General features: G+C 42.6%; 1 protein-coding gene and 1 long non-coding RNA gene across 6 annotated transcripts; one reads left to right on the forward strand and one right to left on the reverse strand.

Annotated features, from left to right (window-relative positions):
- Nucleotides 1-114: 114 nt before the first annotated feature.
- LOC102702968 lies at nucleotides 115-5,697 on the reverse strand. Of its 5 annotated transcripts, none has more exons than XR_001551098.1 (9): nucleotides 5,597-5,697; nucleotides 5,091-5,219; nucleotides 4,751-5,011; nucleotides 4,426-4,549; nucleotides 3,336-3,390; nucleotides 2,666-2,711; nucleotides 2,489-2,562; nucleotides 2,147-2,278; nucleotides 115-465 (listed from the first exon to the last, which is right to left on the reverse strand). It is a non-coding gene; the product is annotated as an uncharacterized LOC102702968 (long non-coding RNA). The 5 variants fall into 5 exon arrangements; XR_001551097.1 differs by having other exon boundaries at nucleotides 5,548-5,697; XR_005812412.1 differs by lacking the exon at nucleotides 5,597-5,697 and having other exon boundaries at nucleotides 116-465; nucleotides 5,091-5,503.
- Nucleotides 5,698-7,377: 1,680 nt separating this feature from the next.
- On the forward strand, nucleotides 7,378-11,816 carry LOC102703332 (protein ALTERED PHOSPHATE STARVATION RESPONSE 1). The gene is made up of 4 exons (XM_040527403.1): nucleotides 7,378-8,229; nucleotides 8,338-8,543; nucleotides 9,272-9,495; nucleotides 10,584-11,816. Exons 1-4 carry the CDS (start codon nucleotides 7,494-7,496, stop codon nucleotides 11,365-11,367), a joined length of 1,950 nt encoding a protein of 649 aa, XP_040383337.1. The 5' UTR covers nucleotides 7,378-7,493; the 3' UTR covers nucleotides 11,368-11,816.
- The last annotated feature ends 5 nt before the right edge of the window (nucleotides 11,817-11,821 follow it).

Raw genomic sequence — 11,821 nt, forward strand, 5'->3', positions numbered from 1 at the left:
ATATATTAGCAATATTTATATTGCCCCTTTTTATTCGCTTTATTACTTCTATTCTAGATCCTATCGTTTTACTTCTATTTTTTTGTTTTTAAAATTCCAAAACATATGTTTGTTACTTATCTTAATTGTTGTCTATTTCAGTATAACTCTATTTAATATTTATCTATTTGTTTTGATATTTAAGCATATATTAATATTGACATAATGTGGCGTAAATTTGGAACCATAACTATGTCAGAGCTTATGAACTACCACCACTTGAACTCACTCAACACTATTGTTGGTTGATGCTCTCTTATCTATCCACTGTAATGGTTGCTATCTTGTTGTCATCTTCTTGAGTTTGCTCTCCACTTTAGACATTAATATCATCAAGCTTGCTTTCTACTATCATATCCTCAAGTTTGTTCCATGGCTATTGCACTCTTTATGCTTACTTGTGGTCATCACCTTGTTTGATTCTGCCTGATACACAATAGCAGCGGTGATTGTTATGATCTAACGGTATAAACCTTACGATCTAGATGTATTATAATCTAACGGTGTCGATTTTTCTTTTTTATAGCGACATTTCGATCTAGATATATTATGATCTAATGGTTTAGAACTTATGATCTAGATGTATTATGATCTAACATTATAGATTTTTTCTTCTTATAGCAGATCTAAACTTTACAATCAAGATATATGATTTTTGTTTCTTTCCCTAGTTATTTTTAAAAACTCTGAGTAGGATGTGTCCAGCATTTTTTTACTGGTAAAAAATAAAAAATAATATTTTTTATTCAATAAAAAATCAAAGGGTGTAGAACTTAGAGAACTTGGTTGAAAATTGCTAATAGGGTTTAGCGTGCCTCCATCTTTCGTTATAGTCAAAATACGACTCATCTTATTTAACTTTTATAATGTTAAATATAATTTAATATTCTCAAATATAAGCTTCTTGGTGCAACGAATACTTCTCAAACTAATTGTATGTTGACTGCAATTTACTATTCTAAATCGATGCGTAATTTATTTTTAACACTTATTTTATAATTTATTTTAATTTGTATAATTAAATTAACTTGACCGATGCAATGCACGTGTTTTTGTTCATAAAGTCCAAGTAGAGATATAATTAACAACAAAAATTAAATAATCAAATAAAGTAGAACTCGGATAACTTGCAAGTGTCTCTCTATCTTTTTTTTCATTATCGAAAGACCACCTATCTTATTTAGTTACCTTATGATGTTGAGCATAATTTATTATTAGCTTTCGGATGTAACTTACACGTCTCAAATCAATTATATATTGACCATAATTTACTATTGTTGATTTAATATGCAATTTATTTTTTTGAATATTATTAATTTACATAATTAAAATAAACTTGACCTGGTGCAACTCATCGACATATTTCTAGTATATGTATACAATCAATAGTGACCCATCACAATACATTCATTACATAATAATAATGCTTGGAACTTTTACTAATATTTAATCGGATGACTTTTGCTAAAAAATCATCAAATGATTGATTGATCAATCAATCAAATGACGTGATATTTATTTTTCGTTTGCTGGCCTGTATGGCTGGTACTTCTTTTATCCGTTGCCTTACTTTGGTTGAGTCAAAAACATACAACAATACCAATTGAAAATAGTAATTTATTATACGTCAGATTGTATGGAAGTACTGTTCGGATTTTTCTTAAAATCTAGACAAAGCAGGTCTTCAATCGGACAACAAAGAAACACCCAGACAAATCGGTAATAAGAGTTTGATTAAGGCTCTATGTCTTCAATCGGACAACAAATGAACACCCGGCCAAAATATCAGCCATTAAAATTTAAACATAATCTGATCCGATGGTCCAAATATTTATTTTTTTTCTTCAATTAATGTGGTAATTTCTAGCTATATAGAAAAAGATATGAACATAATAATTAATTGTCAGGCCGATTTGTTTATTATATTCTCGTATCGCTGCAAAGTTCAAGCATTACTTGTTTAGTTATTTCCATCAATTTGAATCTGTCATGATCTATAGGTATAGAATTTATTTATTCCTCCGGTTAATATACGGTGACTCCTTGATCTTTGTTGTATAGTAAATTATAAATCAATATCGATCAGAGTTTGATTGTGTCTCTGTACCTTCAACCGGACAAACAGAGATATACGGTAATGTCCTTCCTTTTTTTGCTGCCAGGCAACGATCGCTGCTTGGTGTAGGCCCAGTTGCGCTAATACGTGGATGATGACGTATTCATACTCGGATAAATAGTCCTAGATACCAGAATACTCATCTCAATACAATTGTCTCCTACTTCATCTATTCAAGATATTTTTGGTTTTTTTTCATAAACTTAAATGCAATGATTGCATCAAAGATAAACTTATTATTGGACAAACAAGAATAAGCAAAAATAATCTTATTTTCGGAACGAGTATTTCCCAATGCAAATACTAGACGGTCAGGCTTAAAGTTGAACTTACAGAAAGTATGAGTTGTGAAGTGGTTCCTTGGTCCATGCACCGTTAAATCCAGATCTTTCAGGATATGCCCTTCCCTGAAAGAAAAAAATAATCCTGGCCGTGTGATGATACAAATGATTATCATGTGCTTACATTTCAAATGGAGAATAAAATGGTCACCAGATAGAGTTATAATACCTTGTCAGTCAATCACATTTGATAAAAGATGTCTCTTGTGGTGCACCTAACCAGAAAAACAAGAAAGAGTAATCAAAATGTATACCTCAGTCAAAAATATGACCAAGCAGATAAAATAATAGAATAGAGTAGATGCTCAAGATTTCCACAAAGCCTACTGCAAAGGTAAACCGTAAATTTGAGAATTGGTAGCCTTCAATATGACATGCAGAAAGGCCAATAGACTGGCCAATCACCTCACGCAGTCAATCATGATCAAAACACAACCTGAAGAATAAATATTCTGCTCTCAGAAGAACAGGCCCTGAACAAATGTGTATGTTGGATTTTGATGGTTCGTGTAAACCAACCACTACTGTAACATGCTGATCATTAAGGAACATGAACAGTACAGGTACAACAATACTTCAACTAGAGGGCATATGCTTCTTGTGGATTACTTCACCAATCAAAATATAAAAACTAGGTAAAGATTCCAAGTTCTCAACAAGAATGTATCCATATTCAGAGAAGTGTTTAGTAATAAACTTTGTTTGCATCAGGAAGTCGTCCTTCTCAGGGACAAGCAGCTGAGTCCTGATTACAGTACAAATCAGTTGCATAGTGTACAAGGTAGTAACTTCAGTTATAATGCATCCATATACAAGGAAATGCAATTTCATTTACCCACCTTCCAGGAACAAATCCAATGGTTGGACCTCCAGCCAGTAAACCATTCCAGCAAGCTGAGCGGTAAAATTCCCAGTTAGTTCATGAAAATATATTCCGTTTCTACCATTCAGAACCATGCAAAAGCAATGATGTAATCGCAAATTATTCCCTCTGCTAGTTTTTTAAGCCACCCGTGCTTGTCAAGATTCAAGCTTTGTATATATTTCACCAAAATTGTCCGATGCTATATTTGTATTGGATGTAATTATGTACTATCGCAATTTTCTAGATCAATGTTTAACTTTCTACACCCTATAAGGACAAATGAATCATAAAATTCAATAAGGTACTAACATGCAAAAATTCATATCTAATCAATCTCAGAAATTTTATTACTCCTTTGGCTATATAGACACAAGAAACACAATGGAGAATCCCAGGGTACCTTTGTAATAGGCTCTATCAGCACACGTAATATTCGGATAAGTGATAACTGTAACTCAATTTCTTAAAGAAACAGTGAAGATGATAAGTAAAAGGCCACCGCAGATAAGTGATAACCAGATAAGTGATAACCGTAACTCAATTTCTTAAAGAAACAGTGAAGATGATAAGTAAAAGGCTTGGCAACCAATAGTGTTCTGAACAGAAGAACGAACTATGCAATAAGAGTTTTACTCTCATCCTTCCTTTTGTATCTCGAGGTATCTCGAGGTACCAAATCGTTTCTCACTATTGGATCTAGCTAAGTAGGATGTGCACTGTTGGATTCAACAATCAGAAACGATTTGATAATGCGAGGTACCGGTACCTCGAGATACAAAAGGAAGGATGGGAGTAAAACTCATGCAATAAAGTGGTGTAATAACAAGTGAAGGCGGAAGAGACCACTGTTACTATGTTCTATAGCTACTGGCCTACTGTAGGAGTCAGATGTCCTGTGATAAAAATAGAGCTTAACTTGCAATAAGGAACAAGATCAGTAACACTTCAATTAATTCGCTTAAAATGGTCAGCATCATGTGAGCATTGCCTACAGCATTTCACAAGGGCAGACAAGTATTAAAATTTATATAGCTGCAGGCACATTGATTTAACAAAGTACAAACCAAGGAGATCAATGGCAATCTTAGTCCAGCATTGGAACCATGAGTGTACTCTTCCTCATGCCTAATTGAACCATTTGCGCCCCCAGTTTTTTGTTTTGCATCATATGTGCCAGCATCGTGCCATCTGAAAGTACAGAAGACAGTCTCCACGTGAAAAAGAGAAGGGCAAAAGAACTATCTAACAAGTAAAATAGACATAGTAACTTCATGGGGGATACATAACAAATGACTGAGAAGACAACAATCATACAACTAAAGATCAAAATACTTTTGTACTGCTAGGGAATGGGTTACATTCATAACTTCCCAATGGAGAACAGTTCACCTATTTTCACCATTTCTCCGTAGACAATATTTGAAGCCTCTCCTCCTAGTAGGATGTGGTGGACTGGTGGCACTCCGAACCAAGAAGGCAGTTCAATTGCTTGCAAATCTGTGTGGCCCCCTTGCTACCTTTGGTAATGCACCACCTCCAAGAGTTCAGAAGTATGTCCTGGAGGAATGTAGGAAATGCAATCTGTCCGGGCCGGAAAGAACAAGGTTGCTCCCCTAGAACCTGTTGAGATGGAATTCCTACTGGAATATCCTAGGAACCACACTAGGAGAGTTAGCAGGATGAGGAGATACAGAGCTCTTGGGAATTCAAAAATGGTATAGTTGCATACCATCTCTATGTGGTAAGCGACATGTTTCCTAACAGTATGAATGCTGTATCCCATTTTTTTTCTGGTAATTGGGGGAGCAGAGGTTTCAGTTGAGATATGAGTATGACCACACCCAAGCTGGCACTCTCACTGAAATCGTGAATGTTCAGAATGTTAATGCTGAATGAATTGAACCATTAATCAACCTTGCTGGAATAAAACTGCACTGTTGTGTGATTCTGCAAGGACAAATATGGCTGCCATGTAGGCTAAGAAAACACACAGATTAATCACTGACGAATTAACCCACTAGCTACTCCTTGCTACAGACACCCAAGCACTGACGAACTCCTCGTCCAGTTCGTTCCAACACCCTATCGATCCATCGATCACCATCAAACCCCGCACGAGTAAATGGACCAAATCAGAGAAGACACGAGAGGGCCAGAGGGGTGAGGACTGAGGATCGTTTACGGACGCGAGAGGGCGAAGCCCTTGGGGAAGATGAGGGCGGGGAGGTCGCCGACCTGGCTCAGGTACTCCGCGTCCACCGCCGGAGCCACATGGCCAGCCGCGCGGCAGACGCCGCCGCCGGCGACTCGGGCGGAGGAGACTGGAGACAACGCGAGAAGGGCGTGGTCTCCGAGGAGTTGAACCGTCGAAGACTTGAGAGAGTAGACAACGTGATGGGCTGTCCTTGCCAATTGGGCTAGCCCATTGATGGGCCCACTTGAGTCGGGGCCGAAATACATAGGCCCATTCAGAATCAAGCCCAATAAACCCTGGCTGCTGTGGATATGGGCCAAAAGGCTATAACAGCTCCCAATAATGCATCGAGTCTTAGAGATTTTTTTTCCCTTTTTCAGATTTCTTATGGACAAACTGACAGCCTTTACACTCACTCTATCTAAAGTCGGGCGCCATGATTCGTGCAGGATGACGTACCGTCCTAACAATGATGTTCCAGCGATCCAAGCTCGTACGGGACATGACCCTTGCACGATCAGATCGTCCCGGCCATGTACTCTTCTTTGTTTTCTTTTCTTTTCTTTTTTTTTCCCCTCAAATCAACCAAAGCAAGTGCTGCAAATGCTATAGTAAAGCAAAACGAACAAACTACTGCAATCAAGGGTTGAGCACGGGTGGCATTTAACTTTTTGTCACTTTTAAAAATAACACATAATATATTTGTCACCCGCTGTCTATGAACACGTGGGCCCTCATGTGTCTATAACATGTGGGTCTAATGACAAATATGTTTATGATATTTTTAAGAATGACAAAAAGTTAATTAAGTGCATTCTTTCGAGAGCTCAGCGTTCACCCAAAAAAGGGGGGGGGGGGGGGGCAAACAAAGCAGCAGCGTCTGCGTGCGTGACTGCGTCAGCCTCCATTGGAGGAAAAAAGGCAGTTCAAATAAAAAGCCGGGCCGTGCAATCGCATGCATGCGCCGGCGACAAATTCTCGAATTCGAGCCCACCCACCGCGAGTAACTGCCGGCGATTGTAATCACGGGGAGAGCATTGAATAATTGTGATGTTTCTCAACTGCTGGGAATAGGAGTATCGTTTGCTCTATGGTTATTGTTGCTAAAATTTAAATTTTAGAAACTTAGTTTTAAAGCTGATTTTGTGTTTTTACAGTATTTTTCTGTAATGTTTGTTTTAAAATGATAAGTTTTATTTAAAAACTATTCTTAATCCTTCATAATTGTTATGGGAAATGGAGCAGTGGGTTGGAATTAAATATTAGCTTAAAAACTTTAAAATGGATTATACTCGTAATTATTAAAGCAGCATTACTATTTTTTTTAAAAAAATAGCCTACGTTTGATGAGCTGCAGAACAGACGATCCGGGCGTGAAGCGAAGCGAGGCCTCGGCGCAGCGCAACGTTCCTTTCGAAGCGCTTTTCCGAAGAGAAAAAAAGAGAGAGAGAGAGAAGAACGAATGCTCAAAAACAGCAACGAGCCAACGGGGCCGCGAGAGGACCTGACCTCACTGCCCCAAAAAAGCCGCAAAAACCCGCGCAACCCGCTCCAAAGGCGTGCCGAAACCGGCCGCCCGACCGAAATCCCAAATCCCACGCAGCGCGACCGACGCGGCCGCGGCACCGGCACCGGCACCGGCACGGCCGCAGCAGCACGACCGTTGGTGGTGTGCAAGCCCCACGCTGCCCTCGCACGCGTCGCCTTCGCGGCGGCACGGTGCGAGGGCAGTTTGGGGAATCGTGGTGGGGAAGAAGACCCATGCACACTGCCCGAGATCTCATGCCATGCTCTGTTTTTACTCCTCCACTCCACTCCTCGCTCTCTCTCTTCCTTCTCCCGCTGCACACGCGTGCGAAAGGGGTCGGATCGAACGCCGCTCTGCCGTCGTCTTCCATCTCTATCCGAAGCGGAAGCGGAAGAGGGAGGGACGGGGTGATGGGGTTGTGCCAGTCGAGGCTGGAGAGGCAGGAGGCGGTGTCGAGGTGCAAGGCGAGGAGGCGGTACACCAAGCAGCTGGTGCAGGCGAGGAGGGACATGGCGGCGGCGCACGCGCTGTACCTGCGGGCGCTGCGGGCCACGGGCGCCGCGCTGCTGCAGTTCGCCAGCGCTGAGGCGGACCACCCGCACCCGCACCACGGCTCCGCGCCGCCGCCGCATCCGCCCTCCCCTCCGCCGCCCCCGTCCCCGCCTCCGCCGCCGCCCCCCCCGCCGCCGCCGCTCAGCCCGACGCCGACCACCACGTCGTGGACGACCAACTCCTCCTCGATCAGCGCGTCGCCGATCCTGCCCCCGCCGCCGCCGCCGCCAATGCCGTCCAGCTGGGACTTCTGGGACCCCTTCGCCCCGTCCTCCTCCCGCTCCCCCACCGACGACGCCGAGTGGGACGACGCCGCCACAACCATCGACGCCCCCAACGCGGCCCCCGTCGTCACCGTCGCGGCGGCTGCGGCCCCGCCCCCTTCCATCGTCACCGCCACCACCACCACCTCCACGGCCAGCGAGCTCACCGTCGTCGCCGTGCCCCGCGGCGGCGCGGGGAAGAAGGACCTGGCCGAGATTGCCACCGAGCTCGACGAGTACTTCCTCAAGGCGGCCGACGCCGGCGCCCGCGTCGCCGCGCTGCTCGAGGCCCCTAACTGCGAGCCACCTGAGACCAACCACAGCTTCCCAGGCAAGACAATCCCCAAATCACTCGCTCGATTCATCTCCATCTTGCTCACATTTCACTTATTTCTGATAAATTATTTGTTGCATGCAACTGAATCGACTAATGCTGCAGGGAAGGTTCTGAATTACAGCAAGAACTTGCGGCCGATGGGATGGTCATGGGGCGGAACCGGCTACAGTAAAGGCAGCAGTGGTTTCTCGAGGTTTGGAAGAGGAGACGAAGGGATGGGCAATGGCGGAAGTAGTGGAATTCTTAGCCATTCATCCACCGTAGAGAAGCTCTACGCCTGGGAGAAGAAGCTGTTTCTTGAGGTCAAGGTAATAATAATTTCTTTTGATCTTTAACTTTATTGACAGCGGTCTGAACTTTTGCTTTCTCACTACTAATTAAGAAGTAGTAGTAGTAAGAACGGACATGATGGTCGAAATGTTCCGCACAGTTGGAGTAGATCTCAGTGGATGAGTGGTTTGGGCTTTTGAGGAGCCGTCCTTTTTTCAGTTTGATTATTATGCTGTGACGGGAGATACTAACATGATTCCATGGGGTGGCAATTAGTTTTGTCTGAACAAAAGCAGCTTGTGGGCACAAGTACTAGTGATGCGTAATGCACATGTATGCTGCATTACTGCTAGCTTTATTGTTCCATGTAGCAATATTTTTTCCCTGTGCGTCAGGGTTCAGTAGCTTCTGTAAGTATGATATGCGCTATGCTTTTGGAGTGCATCTAAGTACAAGGAGCATCCTAATTTTGTTACTACCATGGAAGGCTTTGCTGAATGGAGAAAACTAAAATCATGTGCAAGTATGTTTTTCAAATTATTGATCTCACTGAGTGTACTCCTGGATCAAATAACTTGGGATTTGTCTTAATTTCTTTGTCATGGTAAATATAGTTTTTTTTCTTTAAATTATGTTTGTTCAATGTAGGTAATCATGAAAGCCGACCTTATATTACTTTGAAGATAGAATTCTTCTTTTTATTTTGGTAGAATTAATTACTTAACAGAGATTCCTTTGCACTTTCTCTGACTGCGAATTAGCGCAGAGTTACGAGGGGTTTAAGCAGGAACATGATAAGAAGATAGGGCTGTTGAGGAAGCAGGAGGTGAAGGGTGTGGACTACTTGAAGATGGAGAAGAACAAGATGGAGGTCGAGAGCCTGGATTCCAAAATGCTTGTTGCCACGCAGTCCATCGAGACCACCACTTCTGAGATAATGAGGCTGAGAGAATCCGAGCTATTTCCTCAGCTTCTTGAGCTGGTTGCTGGGTCAGTACAATGATTCATTCACCTCTCTATTAGTCTTGGACTATTCACATGTTCTTTACTTCCACTTGCAGCTGTCGTTTTGCCTGTTTGCATATGAGCATGGTTGTGTGATGTAGACTGGCACATATGGGCCATACTACGGTTTTGCCATGCTCGACTGTAGTAGTGTAGTGTCACTGGTTATTTACTCTTTGCATCTACCATCTTAGCTCACGTCCCCATTGCATTTTTCTTTCTCTTCATGTAAAGGTACCTTTGCCACTGTACGAGTTACCTTTCACTGATATGATTCAGCTTTGAAGTAGTGGAGTTTGGAGGGAGCAATGCAGTAGTGTAGTAGCTGGTGGGATCTCCACGTTTTGACTATTCTGACTGAATCTCCTGTACATTGATTTGGTCAGACTTGGCCTGTCCATAGGATCTCCTAGTCATCATTGCCCATCTATAGCTGACATCTTTGTGTAATGGTGACGGAAGTTACTTATACATGCCTGTTGTTGTTTGTCATATGGCTGACTTCAAGTAGTGTTGCTGACTAGCTCATTGTTTCTGGGAGAACACTAGTTGTCCATAAAAGAACAGAAAGGTTATTGAGCTACTAGTCAGTGTCCCTTTAGATCTCCATTTCAGAGGGAGTCACTGATTATATCCTCTTTTACATGACTGCATAATCGGCAGCATGCATTTAAATTTTGGAATATTTTGTTTCAATTTTAACAATTTAGCTGCAAATATACCTCCTTGCATAGTCTTCTCTTCAGTGATAAGATGGGAAAAGCTACACAAAGTTTGGTTGAATACATTGTAGCCCCACCCAATTGAAGTGAACTGCTGTAAACATAACCCAGCAATACCCACCTAGTAATGTTACTGCAATATGCTTCAAATTCTAGCATACGAAAATACCAGCTGACACCCCTGCTTCAGCTGAAGTGGTTTCCCTGTAAATAAGTATTCTCAGAGTCCACATACTATCAGACTATCAGTTGCATTAATTATTCTCTGGATATACATTTCCTTTGTTCAGCACAATGGCTATGTCTTTTTTCCATTCTCATGTATTTGTTTTTTTTATGCATGAATTCCAGCTTGATGAGCATGTGGAGGGGCATGTATGAGTGTCATCAAGTACAAACTCACATGGTGCAGCAGCTTGAGTATCTCAATAATTCCTTGAGCACTAACCCGACTTCCAATGTCCACCGGCAAGCAGCTCTACAGCTTGAGATCGAGGTCGACAGATGGTACTCAGCATTTTGCAGTCTGGTTAAGTCCCAGAGAGACTATGTCTACTCATTGACCGGATGGCTTCGCCTCTCCTTGTTCCAAAGCTACCATGATCCACACAGTAAAGGTCATCAGAACTCCGATATCTACAGCTTGTGCGAGGAATGGCAGCTAGCCATTGATCGAATCCCCGACAAGGTGGCCTCGGAAGGGATCAAAACTCTCCTGACAGTGATACATGCCGTGGTTGTACAACAGGCTGAGGAGCAAAAGCAAAAAAAGAGGTCCGAGTCTGCATTCAAGGAACTGGAGAAGAAGACAGAGGAACTAAGATCCCTAGAGTCCAAGTATGGGCCATACTCTGGTGCTGAAGGCGGCTTCGGGGATATGTCTCGGAAGTCGCCAGTATCAGACAAGAGGGCGAAGGTGGAGGCTCTGAGATGTCGGGCAGACGAGGAGAAGAGCAAGTATGAGAAGAGCATCGGGGTCACAAGAGCAATGACCCTGAACAACCTTCAGACGGGCTTCCCCAACGTTTTTCAGGCGATGACGGGATTCGCCAGCGTTTGCATGGAAGCGTTTGAGTCGGTGTACAACTTCAAGAGTTCAGACCGGATCCTTGATGCGAAGAGGCTACTGACCTGAGACGTCGTCGTCTCGTGCTGTGCTGGTACTTGGTAGGTCACTGTATAAAGTGTATACAGTTCTAGACTTCTTGTAGAATAGCAGGTGGAAGAGTTTTTAACTTTAGAAACCGTCTCTGTGTTATCACCTTCTGTCTTAAGGTACTAAGATAGTTTAGGCAGGCACAGGAATGCCTCGAGTTCATTTACTTGCTGTGAACGAACTTGAAGCCTTGTTCTTCATCTTTTTGGCTAGCTCTGAGGCGATTGTCCATTCTTGGATTCGGGATGTGAAATCTGGCAAATTCAAGAATCATATTGTTTAGTAGATGAGAACAGATGACACAGTATTTCGCATACTGCAGTCACTTGCATTAATTAAGACGCCCAATTGCATATTCACGCAATCACGCGTACTGGAATAGAATTTTGGCAAGTGCAGTCACTTGGCTTTTTGAGCAAGCCGATGAAGTTTC

Source organism: Oryza brachyantha, chromosome 9, assembly GCF_000231095.2.
Source record: "Oryza brachyantha chromosome 9, ObraRS2, whole genome shotgun sequence".
Classification (NCBI taxonomy): Eukaryota; Viridiplantae; Streptophyta; class Magnoliopsida; order Poales; family Poaceae; genus Oryza; species Oryza brachyantha.

What these genes read in the sequence shown, in the direction of transcription:
- LOC102703332 (XM_040527403.1), top strand. Translation starts at nt 7,494, where the DNA reads ATGGGGTTGTGCCAGTCGAGGCTGGAGAGGCAGGAGGCGGTGTCGAGG. An exon ending in AGCTGTTTCTTGAGGTCAAG is followed by an intron (nt 8,544 to 9,271) that starts GTAATAATAATT and finishes GAATTAGCGCAG; the next exon opens with AGTTACGAGGGGTTTAAGCA. An exon ending in CTTCTTGAGCTGGTTGCTGG is followed by an intron (nt 9,496 to 10,583) that starts GTCAGTACAATG and finishes CATGAATTCCAG; the next exon opens with CTTGATGAGCATGTGGAGGG.